Genomic DNA, 15,434 nt, shown 5'->3' on the forward strand with positions numbered 1-15,434 from the left:
ACATTCCTCAAGTAATAATATTTAGGTTGACATGTTCGTCTAAAATTTTAGTATGTCTTAGGAGGGCTCCCTGTTACGCCAGGAAACAATCTTCAGTTTTCCTTCCTCACCCTGCACGCATGATCTAATCTTGACCCTGCGTGGTTCTCGTCTACCACGTTCCAAGTGCATGTCAAAGATCTGCTTCTCCTAGGGAGAGCGTGAGGGTGGACAACGAGGAGTTTAAACCCAGATCCATCTAACATGAAGCCCACATTTGCTCTCTCCTACTGTCCCGGGCTGCTGTCCTCCTGTGAGCTGTATGGCACCCTCAACACCCAAATACTGGTCTGGATTTGGTCAGCACATTTTAAATACCCATACAGTGACGATCAGTACACTGATTTCAACTTCACAGTCAGATACAGAATTAGAAGGGCTACTCTCCAACATAAAGTCCACCTTGGAAATATCCAAACATTAATTTCTGAGTAGCAGTATGGTCAAGTAACAGAGAAATTGCTTTTCTGGTTAGTGGTAAGTGTTGCCTGGATCCTTAATTAAAAAGGAAAAGGACAAAGCCATTTGCTACCATATCTCTGCTCTTTCATTATGACGGTTAGGTCAGTCAGTAACTCGTATCACTACAAAAACCACAAAATTGGTTCAACAAATATTAATCCACTACTAAAAATATGTCACTTTTTATATTAATTACTAGACATTATATCTCAGATTCCTAAATATTTATGTTTCTTAGGTAACCAAAATATGTGGAAAATTTTTATATGAAAATGAGTGTAAAACTGGAAATATAAAAAAACTAAAGCAGGTACAGGGGCCGCGCCTATCTTTTAGTGTCCAACAACATTTCCTAAAGGTTAGTGAAAATATTTTAGAAGTCCTTCCTCTAGCTCTGCTACCAAATCCGTCAGCGTCAGGGCCGGGCAGGGACCGCACACTCGCTCGTACATGGTACTGATCCCGTGTGGGAGGCCTATTCACACTGTGCTACCCATGGAGCACGAAGTGACAGACAGACACACAGCTACCACCACGTTCAAGTAAAACGTTTATGCGGATGTCTACAAGGGCCCACGTGACTCATCGACCTCTCCCAGGTGGACGGCACACCTGGGAGGCCAGAGGGAAGCTCAAGGAGAATGCCCAGACGTAGGACAGAAGTCTTTCTTTCACATCGGTCCATAGGACTGGAGAGAGGAGCTCCTACAACATGGCCAAGAAGAGCTCCTGTGTGACTCAGTAAAAACGGGAGGACTGAAGGGCACACCACTCTATCAACCAGGCAGCAGAGGGAAGGAGAACGTGCGTAAGCAGGAGAGCAAAGGAAATGAGACGGACGAGTGAGAAGGCCGAACAGCACTCCCTGATCCGCAACGAGAGACTCTGTCTGGTCTCCAAACCCCACCATCAACACCAGAACGCCTCTTCCAGGGGAAGTAAGAGGTGGTGGGTGTCACTGCTAACACCAGGTCCCAGCCCGCGAGTCCATGCTGCCGGCATTCCCACCTTCTCCTGGCAGGCCACTGGGACCTGCCCTGGGGAGGGCCCCCTGCCTCCCTACCGTGGACAGGAATGAGGGACGCCTCCAGCTAAAAGCTCATGGAACTGAGGCCCTGGACCTGCCGACAACCCAAGTGAGCTGGAGGTGAGGGCCACCGGCTGACCACAGCCCTGAGAGGGAGCGGCAGCCAGGACCCACACCAATCTATGCCCAATTCCTGACCAGAGAAGCTGGGATGCGCTAACCAGTGGGGTCTGACTCCATGCGGCTCGATGGTCTCTCTGGTCAACACGACCTTCCAGAAACACTCAAGAGACGGACGCGTGAGGGCGCTCCCGGGCATATACAACCACCGCAGAACAGACCCCACCTGAGAAGCTAACCACGGATCAAAAGCTCGTAACTTAGTGTCCACATCACCTAACGCTATAAAATGAGCTGCAAATCATTATGATCAATTTGTCCCATTTTGTAAAATCAAACACACATACCCAAAACATTCTCAGCACACAGGTTACTGCGGCAACACAAAGCCCACTTCAGTCCTGAGGAGAGAGACCCTGTACCAAACATCTCCACGAGGCGGCTCAGGCTGGCTGCCTGGCCTGTGTGCCAGATGGCACCGAGGGACTGTTACAACTTCTCAAACAAGAGTTTCTTTCTTTCGCTTTTTTTTTAAAGTTGTTCTAGAGCCTTAAAAACAGAAAAAAAGGAAAAAAGAGAAAGAAAAAACAGAGGCTGTCCATCATCCCAGTTCTCAGGGCGGTCAGTGCGTGCAGCAGCTCGCCCACCGCAGCAGGCAGCCCACCCAGACGCCCCCCCAGGGCACCCAGCAACGTCCGAGTCTGACACTGAGGGGTTTTCTTTTTGGCCTTTTCCTACAATGACCTAATAAGCTTTTTCTAATAGTCTCTTACTTCCACGGACCTTTCCTTTTTGAAGTTTCTACATCCCAAGAATAATACCCAATTACTATGTATAGCGTATCTGTGCGATAAAGAGATAAAGGTCTTAGAAAATGAAACATATTCTAATATTCTAAATAGGTTCTAGCTAATCATAAATCTTCAGTCAAATGAAATTATTCTGATAGCAATATTAAGCAGTTAACACGTCTTATTTTAGACAAAATACAATTTCACCTGCACACACTGAGATGTACTAAAGTAAAACAGACTACAGAAAAATCTAGATTTTTCTTCATGTATATTTTATCTTATACAAAGAAGTTAAGATTTAAAATAACCGTCTCAAACAATTTCCTTCGGATTCAAAGTTATTGCAATCAGGCTAAATGTTAATCACACTTAGGTCTAAAATATATTAAAAATGCATCAACCTTTTCCACTATGATGAGGTCTCCAACTTGTATGTCTGAACTCTTAACTTGCACTTTACCTTAAAAAAAAAAGAAGAAGTATAATCAACTCGAGGAGGCAGTAACACAGCAGAGTTAAAGTTTCAATTGACTTTTAAGTGACACTTAAGAAATAACTTTCGGGGACGGTGGGGGGAACACTAGGAATTGATCTGTACTTAAACTTTCAAAATAAATTTATTTCACATACACACAGTCACTAAAACTTAACCCCTCTTAGTCAGCTCCAAGTACAAGGAGTTCACTGCCCCGTAGAAGACGTGGGGTCCGGGAGCCCCACCAGAAGGTTCTTCCAGATCCGCCGTTCCTTCAGGTCTGGGTCCGGCAACGACGGCCAGAAACGGCACTTAAAGATGATGTAATGAGTGAATAACATGAAGACGTAAGCCCCTGGCATTAATGCTGCGAACGGCACCAACTGACACATGGCTGCAGAAGTAAAGGACGTGACACACAAAGTCACCGTGTGCCGGCAACGCTGCGGATGGCTCAGGCTGGTCACTGCTGTGGGCAGGGCCGAAAGCTTCCTGGAGAAGTGACTCTTCCACATGATGCGGTGGAAAACTCTTAGATTATCTATATAATACCTCTATATCTACATACTCTCTATAGTATCTAGTACAACAATCATCTATAAAACTAAACAGATAAACGCTACCTAGCGTTAACAGCATACAGGTGGATGAACTGTGATACACATAATTTGAGACCCCGTCCTACGTAAGTAACAAAACTTACTTAAGTTCTCTCTCTCCCTGGGACTCTGAGCCCTGCCCCGACCCCACAAATCTCCCTTTTAGAACTGGCAATAGCCTTGTGGATCTCTTTTTACCTTTTTGTGGCTCTTTTAACAGGGGAAAAGACTGTCTTTCCATTCAATTTACTCTGAAACCTAACAGAACAAAAGGGAAGTTCACGTCACATTATCAGTGAGCAAAGCTCCTCACTGATCTCACATTCCCTGAGTGTTACTCTACAGATTCCTGCCTTATCAACTTAATTTTATTTTCTCTCCTACTATCCAATCCACTTTTCCTTCCTTCTGCTCTTCTGTATTCTCTGTAATGGACCCATTCAAAAAGGAGAGGCAGAGACTTACTTACAATGACATGTTTAAGGAAGACAGGTAACGGTAAAACAGCGCAGAAAGTTCTCACGCTAAGAATATGAACAAAAGAGGAGAAGGCTGCCATGTTAAATCAGTATGGCAATCTGTCTCATATGCCTGCTCAAAGTACACATTTCTAAATTGTGAAGAATTGGTCAAATTGCTTAATGGCTCTTGGTTCTCTAACAATTTGAATTAATCTGTGTGGGGACTCCTTGTACTTCCTTTACAGCCTTGGTCACATGAACTCACCAACTTCTCTTCCTTCAAGAGCAGTCCGGGCATTAGACAGAGAAGCTGTAGGAACACTGCTTGCTCCCCAGGCATCCTCCCCAACTCCCGCCACCAGTGACAGCCCAGCACCATGACCCTCTGGGCCCAATGTGAACAGCTCATACCCACATGAACGGACTGATTACTGGCCACCCTTTTTGAACTGAGCTGACAGCTGACCTTAGTAATATACTACTAACAGAGTTGAGGGACCACTTCACCATCCCCCCCAGCTCCTTAGGCCTATTTCTACAGCCAAGAGTTATTTATTTATTTATTTTTTAATTTTTTAAAATTAACATATAATGTATTATTAGCCCCAGGGGTACAGGCCTGTGAATCTCCAGGTTTACACACTTCACAGCACTCACCATAGCACATGGGGCAACCACTGGAAAACAGCATGGAAGTTCCTCAAAAAGTTGAAAACAGGGCTACCTTACGACCCAGGCATTCGCACTACTGGGTATTTACCCTAAAGATACAAACGTAGTGATCCGAAGGGGCACGTGCACCCGAATTAGCAGCAATGTCTACAATAGCCAAACTATGGAAAGAACGTAGATGTCCATCTACAGACGAATGGATAAAGAAGATGTGGTATATATACACAATGGAATACTATGCAGCCATCAAAAGAAATGAAATCTTGCCATTTGCGACGACGTGGATGGAACTAGAGGGTATCATGCTTAGCGAAATAAGTCAATCGGAGAAAGACAACTATCATATGATCTCCCTGATATGAGGGAGAGGAGATGCAACATGGGGAGTTTGGGGGTAGGAGAAGAGTAAATGAAACAAGATGGGATTGGGAGGGAGACAAACCATAAGTGACTCTTAATCTCACAAAACAAACTGAGCGTTGCTGTGGGGGAGGGAGAGGGTGGTTGGGTTAAGGACATTGGGAGACTGTTAACAAAAGAAAATCCCTAGATTTTACACGTCAGAGCACAAAGAAAAGACAAAACTGCCACCTGCTATCACATCCCAAAAGAGCCACCAACAACGCAGTGTTTTTGAAATGGGCGTTTAAAACTTAATAATTTCAGAGCTATACTTGAAAGAAGCAAGTTCTAAATACAGTAACAATGTATAGGCAGCACTTAGACCTAAGGACAGTTGTTCTTAAAAACATTGTATTCGAGGGGCGCCTGGATGGCTCAGTGGGTTAAGCCTCTGCCTTCGGCTCAGGTCATGATCTCAGGGTCCTGGGATTGAGCCCCACATCGGGTTCTCTGCTCAGCGGGGAGCCTGCTTTCCCCTCTCTCTCCGCCTGCCTCTCTGCCTATTTGTGATCTCTGTCAAATAAATAAATAAAATCTTTAAAAAAAAAAAAAAAACACTGTATTCAATTTATCTCGAGTATAAGCTCTGGCCTTTCCTTTCTGATGAAATGGTTAACAGTGAATGTTACCAAGTAAGGTTACGAGCCATCTTTCCCTCTCTCTTAGCTACTGCCATGAAATCTTTCCATTAAGCCCTCCTCCAGGGAACAGTGTTCCTGCCTCCAAAGCGCAGCAGCTTCCATGTTTCTCACAGAAGCAAAGCATTCCGCCGGCTTGTGGCATGAACCAAGTTTCACACACTCCTTTGAAAGATCACAAAGTAACTCAAAGGACTACTTATTCTTACTCCAAAGCTTCTTAAACATAGACCTGCCCACCAATCCCAGTGCTACTCATTTTTTACCTGAATAAAGATAATATTCTACAAACTGGCCTCTGTTACTATCAACTCCCTAATTCAATATGGACTGCAAACGAACTGGCTGACAAAACTAAGGATCAGGTTTACCTCCATCCAAAAAATCTCCATTATTTGACAATTACTTAGAAGATAATTCAGATTTATATCAGTATACACATGTCTTTCAAGACTAATCTCAAATTAATTTTCTGGGTTTCAAACGGTCTACATACGCTTTCAGTACGGTGTCCTACAATTCTCTGGGGCCCAAGTTCTCTGTACTTGCTATTTCTTTTGACTGGGAGCCCTCCCTTCACAGCTCTCCTTAGTTCCAAGCAAACAGCCTCCCAAAGCCTCCAGGGCCCCACATGAGCACCAGCGGTATGCACGCGCTCCTCTCTACAATGTGCTTATCTGGGACGAACAGACAAACACCACTGCGTGTACTAAGCCCAGACACTGTGACAGCTTCAAAGCATAAGTGAAATATACTTCTATGACATTGAGTTTGTTCTTCGCAAATGCATCGAACAAACTGACCCCATTTCAAACAAGAGATGCTCATGACCAACCTATTCTTACTCAGTTGAACAGGTCCAATGTCATTATGGACTAACGGGAAAGCAGCTGTATAAGCCACCCTGAACCAGGCACAGACACCCACAAAGGATGACAATGTATTAATTACTTCTTTTCCAACAAAACATACACAGGTAATGAGTGTGAGATAATTAAGCAACTTTTATTTTTTTTAAGATTTTATTTATTTGACAGACAAAGATCACAAGTAGGCAGAGCAGCAGGCTGAGAAGAGGAAGCAGGCTCTCTCCTGAGCAGAGAGCCTGATGCGGGGTTCGATCACAGGACCCTGGGATCATGACCTGAGCCGAAAGCAGAGGCTTTAACCCACTGAGCCACCCAGGCGCCCCAATTAACCAGCTTTTTAAAAAAGGAATTGATCACATGTAAGTGCACCCTAGGAGGTCACCAGCAGATGACACACGCAGTTTCCTGGGCGGACCACTGCACACCATACCAGCAGGCTGCTCAGCTGGTCTCTGCTGTTCGGGTGGGACCAGCAAGCCTGGCTGTGAGGTAGAAGCCTAATTTAACATGGATTATGAAGCAAAGTGGGTAGCTGGGAAATGCAATTAATACATTTATTTACATATATAGGAAAATCATATTTTAAAAGAGACCTATGCTCTGAAAATAAATACTACTGAGAGAAATTTTAAGACTTAAATAAAGGGAAAGATCTATCTCATTCATGGGTCAGAAGGTTTAGTATTAGTAAGATGTTAATTCTCTAGGTTCAGTGCAATCCCAATCAAAATCCCAAGCAGACACTTTTACAGAAAATGACAAGCTAATTCTAAAAGTCCTATCAAAATACACAGGTCCTAGACCAGACCCTGAAAATGAGAAACAAGTTGAAGGGAAAACACTACCTGATTTTAAGAATTATTATAAAGAAACAGTAATTTAAAAAGAATGGTATTAGCATAAAGACAGACAAACAGGTAAGTGGAGTAGAAAGTCCAGAACTAAACCAACACATAAAAGACAACTGATTTTCTTCTAAAAGATTTTATTTAATTATCTGAGAGACAGAGAGAGAGCACAAGCAGGGGGAGCAGTAGAGGGAGAGGGAGAAGCAGGGAGCCCGATGCAGGACTCGATCCCAGGACCCTGAGATCATGACCTGAGTCTAAGGAAGACGCTTAAGTGACTGAGCCACCCAGGAGCCCAAAAGACAACTGGTTTTTGACGAAAGTGTAACATAATGCCATGCGAAAAAGATCACTTTTCCAGAACATGGTGCCAGACGCATCTGGATATCCACATGCCAAAAAAGTACATATATGCACACCTGGTACTGGTACAAAACTTCACTCAAAATGGATATACACGCAAACCCTAATACCAAAGAACTTCTAGAAGAAGACACAGAGGAGAAACATAGCAGAAAATCTTTGGGAGCACAAGTTAGGCCAAGAGCTCTTCGACAGGAAAGCAAGAGCACAATCACAAAGGAAAAAAACTGACAAATGAGACTTCATCGACTCGAACATCAAAGGGGGCTGGGAACACGCTGCGGTGTCAGACCAAGGAACCAGCAGCTGAGAAAGAGCTGGAGTCAGGTGCAGGAGGGAGAGACGGAAGGGTGCCCTGCACCAGCTGAAGCGGCCCCAGGCCCCGGCTGAAAAAGCACCAGCCGGTGACAGGGCTGCCGAGGAAGAATGCACTCAATGAGGTCCCGAAGGCACACCAGGGCGGTCCGCAGTGGAAGCCGGAGGCAGTGAAGGAACCTGAGGGCCAGAGATGAAGCGGAAAAGGCAACGGAACGAATCCAAACAGACAAAGTCTCACGACAACGAAGGGCAGCTTCACAGCCCGATGCTGTCCCCGGGAAGTGACGGAAACAAAGACAGGCCCCGTGAAGCCCGTCCTGGAGCACACAGGCCAGGGCTCTGCTCCGGCTGGGAAGCCCATTCTGACTTCTGCTGAAGGCGGGTGGCGGAGGGAGGTACATGCTATCCCTCCCCCGACAAAGGCTGGGGACAGAAGTGGGAACGAAACGGGCGGCAAACCGACACTGCAGGGAGCTGACGTAACGTGGAGAGCGAGGTCAAACGCAGCGACGCGTGATTCGTCGTCACAGCCTGGGAAACGGGAGAAAGGAACTACTGCTGTTTCGGGGTGAGGGTTATAAGGCATCTTGCTGGAAGTAATCAATTTTTACTCTTAAACATTCACTAGCAATAATCAGAGTAGTTTTGAAAAGTATCTTTAGCAATAAAAAAAGTAAGATGCTCGAGTTAAACACAAATCTTTGATTTGATTCTGGGCGTAAAAAAAAATGAGACAGCTTTAGAAAGAAAAAGGAAATAATGAAGTACTATATGCTGTGGTAAGAAATACTTAAAGCACGTAATCTTATGCACTGGATCCGTTACATCAGGCAACCTCTTCCCCTCCGACACGGTGTCATCCGCTAAGCCAGTGTCTGGCACCCACGTAACTGGCAGCGGCGTCCAGCGGCGCCCGAAGAGCCCGGCCGCACCCACCGCAGAGCCCGGCCGCGCGCGCTTCTCTGGCCTGAAGCGATATGCGGACCTAAGGACCGACGGACGCACCGACGGCAATTCCCTGTTAACTAAAACCCTTACAGAAAAGGACAAGGGTTTAAGAAACAGTACCTCAATGGTAAATACTTTATCAACTGACAGATACAAACGAGAATCTTTGTGGTCGCGCGGCTGAAAGGACATGTCCAAGTCCTGGCCGGGCCGCTGCTGTCTGCGCTTCGTGCTCTGCGGCGGAAAGAACCGTCACGCTCCACCAGATGTGAGAATACGAGCGGCTGCCAGCACGTCCCAGACGCCTGGTCACGAAAACCAGCAGCTTTCTGAGAAAGCCTTCGTCCTTCCTGGCCCTGTAGGGTACAAGAATCCCACGGCCCTACATGGGTCAGCATGTGACATTATTACCGAGAGCTCTGACCTACAGATGATTCAAAACTGTCCCTCGTCTGTCATTTCCTTAGACCGCGACGACCCCACGGCCCTTGGCCACTGCTCGCGGACTCCCGCGGGCGGAGGCGACAGCGACCGCGCAGGAAGCAGGGAGAGGTCACAGACGAAGATGACAGGCACCCACGGGCCTGACCGTGAGGCTCGAGCAGAAAGACATTCTCCCAGTGGCCTTATACTGACAGCGTTTCGGGTTTCTCAGGGAACATAAGAAAAAAATGAAAAAACAAAAAAACAACCGATGGAGGAAGGCAGGGAACGAGGGAACGAGGGAAAGATTTTCCAAGACACCAGCACGTGCTAAAAAGGACCCGGTCCACAGCCGGCGTGGAGCCGCACGGGAACGTGCAGTCAGCGGAGCAGAGAGCGCGAAAGACAGCGCCCGGACGCTCAGAGCTCTGAGGAAAGAACTTTCGTCGCCTTAGTAACAGGTGTTCAAGGAACTGACGGAGCTTTGGGGGGCGGGGGGGCAGATCCCTTCGCCGCACAGCGCGCGCCCGACGCGCACCCCGACGCACCCCGACGCGCGCCCGACGCGCGCAACCACAGGCGGGCCGAGAGCCGCGCTGCGCACAAGGACCAGGCGCCGGGGGACGCGTAACACGCACCGAACATCGGGCCGGCAGGGACCTGCCGAGACTGAAGTAAACACCGCAGAGGAAAAGATCAGACTTGATGCGTGAAAAGCACAGCGACGTTTGAAAGAACAAGATCGCAAAGATGAGTCAAACAAGGCAAGAACATCTGTCACAGGATAAAGTTCTCTTGAGAAATCCCGAACAGGGAAAGACGACGAATGAGCTTTGCTCGAACATCGGAGCGGGCAGCGAGTGTTGAAAACTAAGCGGCCGCACAGCCCGCGAGCGCGCGGTCCCCGAGAACGCGGCCAAGTCGAAGCGCGTCCGCAGACGGGCAAGGGCGGCGGGGGCGCGGGGGGGGGGGGCGGCGCGGGCAGCCCCTCGTCACCGGGCAGCGGGCTGACGGGATCCGGCTTCAAACCCCTCGCGTCCGGCCCGGAAGCTCGCGCTCCCGCTCACCTACCGGCCGAGCTCCCGCCACGAGCCGCCCCCGTGACTGGCGAGAACCCAGCAGTTAGCGGCGGTCGCGAGAAGCGCCCGGCGCGGAGGCACGAGGGCCACCGGCGCAGCCACCTGCACACGGAGCCGTCGCCGCCCCCCTGCGAGCAGGCCGGCGCGCCCCACCGCCCGCGCGCGGCCCGTCCCCAGACGGCGGGAGCACCAGGCGCGAGAGCGCCCTGAAGAGCTGCGCTCGTGTGGATCCTCTCGGGGCACCTGGGGGAAAAGACCGGGGAGGAGGCTGATGACGGTCACACCCGGCGCGCGGCGTCGCGTCTACGCCGCATGGCCACCGAGAACGGCACAGACGTCACGACTCTCCACTGTGCCTGGCCCGACACGTTCCAGACCGAGAACCACCCTGACACGACACCCGTGGGACGGCGCACACGAACGATCCTCGGGCGACGCTCTCCAAACGCTGCCCGGGCCACAGACCGGAAAAGAGACCCCGCGACAAACGTGTGAAGACGGGAGCGCGCTGACCGCAAACGGAAACACACAGGAAGGACTTCCGGTGTCCCCGGTTCTCCCTCAGCTGCAGCGTCACCAGCGTGGACCACCGAGTGGTGCAAACACACGCTAAGAGAAGCAGAGTCACCGGCGCTTCCCTGCGGACTGCACGGCGGCCAGCCCCCGGGAGGACTTCTGAGTTCGTCGGTTCCTAAGCAATTTCCGACGGGAAAATTCAGTTAACGTTGGAGGAAACTTTTTCTTAAAAACCCAACTATCTGAAGACATGACCATCACAAAAGGAAATCCTTCTTACCAAGTGGAAAATGTAGGACCTCATGACACCAGTTACGTGTTAGGGTTTCCCTGGGAAGGTGCCCAACGCCCACGGAGTGTAAAAGGCAGTAAAGAGGGATTTTAAGATTCCTTGATTTTTCAAGGAATATCTGCGGTCCAGTTTCATTAAGTGGTGACAGAATTTAGTTAAGATAATTCATGATGTTTTATGGGAAAAAGGTAGTTAAGAACTGAAACAGGTAGGTGACGAGAGTGTCAACAGTAAGGATCAAAGATGCTAAAACAGATGGGGATGGAGAACACGGTCTCCTTCTGTGGACAGAGCTCCTCTCTGGCAAGGACACCGGGACACAAGCAGTATGTAAATATGTAAATGCTCCTCCTCTCACACACACATGCACGCATATACACATGATGTACACAATGTTCAAAGGCAACAGACTTCCCTCTCTCCTACGTCTGGGCACTAGAAAGCACGTTCGACAACAACATGCCCCCTGTGACACGAAACAGCTGAGACCGACTGCGGCCATCAGCAGCTGCACGAGGGATACGCAGCACAGACCGTGTCTGACTCTTGCGTCCCACGTCAGCTTCAGGCGTGACTCTGAGCACACACCAACAGTGGGTGACATGGTGGTGTCCTGCTGAGACCTGGTGGCGGATGAAGACAAAGCCCCAGACTGCCTGCTGGAATGCCGCATGAACTCTTCAGAAAGCAAGTCCAGGACGTGCTCACGGTTGACTCCTGAGGCGCCACCACTGCGCCTCACACACCGGGCACTCAGCAACCGCTGGGAGCCGCCCTGCGGGCCAGCCAAAGCAGTGACTGCAGCCAAGTGTGCGGCTCAGACACCTCCTCCGAACACAGAATGGTCCCACAATTCAAAGTCCTCATCAGGGACTTTTGTAAAAGCTGCCAACAATGTCATACTCTCCCCCTAGACTCTGACTCAGAAGCTGTCCATCAGGGGCTAAGAATGAATAATGAAGCAGCCACAAATAGGGAGGACAAAGACAGTGGCAGCAGCAAACGCAGAAGATCCCCACCCACGAGAGAAGCGGCTTCGCAGCGCCAGCACACGTAGCTAACCAAACGTCATCTGGGGCCGGGACACCCAGCTGGCGCGGCAGGAAGGGAATGAGACCCCTGGTCTCAGGGTTGTGAGTCTGAGCCCCACACTGGGTGTAGAGATGACTAAAACAATAAACAAATTTTTAAAAATTACTGAATAAAAATAAAAATCTCAGTGTTGACCGAGACTGTGTACCGGTTACAATATTCTGCTTCTCACAAAGCATGCTCAAGATAGGGGTGTGCTTCACAATGGACGTGGCTTTCCTTTTCCACAGAAAACATACAGCAGAGAACATTATCCCAGAGTATTTCTACAAGAATGTGTTTAAGAACTCCGAACCGAAGAAGTTCAAATACTGTAAATATGATATAACAAACCACAGTCAAGTCACACAAGGAATTAGCCATCTATGCCGTTCAAAGAACAGATCACTATGGAATATTAGAAATTAAGGAGATGAACAGAAAATATATATATATATATATATATATTTAAAGATTTTATTTTATATGACACAGAGTGAGACTAGGAGAGAGGAAACACAAGCAAGGGGTGTGGGAGAGGGAGAAGCAGGCTTCCCTCTGAGCAGGGAGCCTGACGTGGGGCTCAACCCCAGGACCCTGGGATCCTGACCTGAGCCGAAGACAGACGCTTAACATCTGGGCCACCCAAGAAAACAAATTTCAAAGTAAAGTCAATAAGCATTTACATGCATTTTTTTATATCCCAGATTTTACTTATCCGTCATTTGCATCAGAATAACCAGCCACAAAACAAAGCACCACAGCTGAAAGAACACTGGTTTGGCGTGGGAGCAGCCTGGGTTCAAATATAAACTCTACCAGAACCACAGTGGCTCAGGGAAAGTCATGGCGTGAGCTTCAGGTCCCGCATCTGTAACATGGCGGTAACACCAACCTACCTTGAATGGTGGTTATGCAAATGAGCAAGTTACCTGACCCTCACAAGGAAGTCAGAGGAAAGCAGGATCATCACCACCATCTACACATAAAATGTCCTTTCGAAGATCTACCAGTGATGGCCAATCTTGTCTAGACAGGCCAATCTGCATTCATATCGGAAATAAACCCACTGATAATTATTTTTAAAGTATTCTGAGTTGGAGTGTCACAGAAGTGTAAAAGACATATTCGTATGCCTTCTTCAACATTTTTTACTATTTTTAAGTGACAGTGACAAACATAAAACTAGCCACTCTAATTTTATTTAAAGTGAATAATACAGCAGCCCTGAATTCACTCACGATGTTGTGCAACCCACACTATCAAGCTCTAAAACATTTTCATCACCATAGAAGGACATGTCAGACCCACTAAGCAGCTGCCCCCACCACTGCCGCCACGTGCCCAGGCCGTGGCAAGCATAGCCAGCTTTCCAGCTCCATTCATCCACCTGTTCTGAAACTTTGTGTAAATGACATCACACCGTCCATGAGCCTTTGTGTCTGATTTCTTTCACAGTGTGCAGTACTTCCAAGGTTCGCCTATGTTTAGCAGTATTCATTAATTTTTACGGCTGGCTAACATTCCAGTGTTCAAAAACACCATAATTTGTTTGCCATTCACCCCCTGGTGGACATGCGGCGATTATAAATAGTGCTGTGTGAATGTGGGTGGGTGCACATCTGCCTGAGTCCCTATTTTCAATCCTAAAGGCATTTGGGAATGTCTCAATTCCTCCTTCGTTTGTGAATGATAGGTTTAGGGACATCCAATTCTTGGTGTGCTGTTTTTGTCTTTTCCCACCTTAATAATCCCACCCCACATCCTTCTGATGTCCAGGGTTTCTGACTACAGAGCCCTCCCTTGTGCATGACAAGCTGCTTCTCTCTCGCTGCTTCTGGAATACTCTCCCAGTCCTTGGGCTTCGACAGTTTGATTGTCACGTGTCTCGGTGCAGGTTTCCTTGCATTTATCTTTCTAGGGAGTCACTATTCCCTACAACATTCTCTCCACCCTCTCCCTTCCTCGTCTTTCAAGATGCCCACTGTGTGCACATTAGTATACCTGCACTACCCACAAGTCCCTTAGGGCCAGCGTATTTTCCTTCATTCTTCCACCTGCTTCTAAGATTGGATAATGCCACTTGAGATTATCTAGTTATTATGAAATTACCTAGGCTCAAGATCACTGATTCCTTCTGCCCGCTCAACTTTGCTACTAAAACGCTCCAGTGAGTTTTTCATTTATTATATTTTTCAGCACCAGAATTTTTGCTTTTTGCTTCCTTTTTATAATTTCTATACCTTTATTGATATTCTGTATGTTAATACATCATGTTTCCTGATCCCTTCAGCATTTTCAGTTGTTTCCTTTAGGTCCTTGGATATATTTAAGGCAGCTAATCTAGACTTTGATAAGCCCAGGATCTGGGCTTCCACAGGGACAGTTTCTGTTCATTTCCTCTGTGACTGGGCCACATGGTTTCTCTGCATGTTCTGTAATTTCTTATGGAAACCTGTACACTTCCACTATTGTAATCTGGTAACTCATGAAATCAGTCATTTCCCCCTCTTCTGGGTTTGTTTTGTTGTTCTGTATACTCTGTAGCCATGCAAGCACAGTGATTTTTCTAGACTCATTTTGTAAAGTGTGTATTCTTTGTCATGTGTGGTCTGAGAAGTCTTTCAGGCAGTATTTTGGAAAGGATTTTCTTGCATGAGGAGGAGAGGAGACTAAGAAAGGGAGGGATTATGGGAAGGAAGAAGGAAAGAGCAAGGGAGTGAGAAATGGAGGATAGAAGAGAGAGGAGAAAGTGAGACGGGCCTCCCTCCACTGCTGCAGACTGCCTCTGTGCTGGGGACTCCGACCCAGAGCCAGGCAGCCTACAATTCAGCCTGAGATTTCACCTCTGCTTGCACTGAGCCTAGAGACTGGCCAGAGGCAAAACACTTTACTGGGGTCTTTTCTGAGTGTGATCCAGCACTGGCCTTGGATGTGGCTTTCAAAACTCCCCAGTAAACACAGGCAATTTTACAGGCCCTAATTGTCCAAAGAAATCCCCTCTCCACCTTCTTCCTC

At 47.8% G+C, this 15,434-nt stretch overlaps 1 protein-coding gene across 6 annotated transcripts in view; it reads right to left on the reverse strand.

The window, feature by feature from the left end:
• The window catches only part of ATP9B (ATPase phospholipid transporting 9B (putative)), a 230,402-nt gene that overhangs the window by 166,109 nt on the left and 48,859 nt on the right, over nt 1-15,434 (reverse strand). For 5 of the 6 annotated variants that reach the window (XM_047696257.1, XM_047696254.1, XM_047696256.1 and 2 more), the window contains one exon: nt 2,844-2,902. The exons of the other annotated variant lie outside the window; for it this stretch is intronic. In XM_047696257.1, the coding sequence (XP_047552213.1) occupies nt 2,844-2,902 (59 nt within the window). The remainder of the gene's footprint in view (nt 1-2,843; nt 2,903-15,434) is intronic. 6 annotated transcript variants of the gene reach the window in all.

The sequence above is a fragment of the Lutra lutra genome, chromosome 12, assembly GCF_902655055.1.
Source record: "Lutra lutra chromosome 12, mLutLut1.2, whole genome shotgun sequence".
NCBI lineage: Eukaryota > Metazoa > Chordata > Mammalia > Carnivora > Mustelidae > Lutra > Lutra lutra.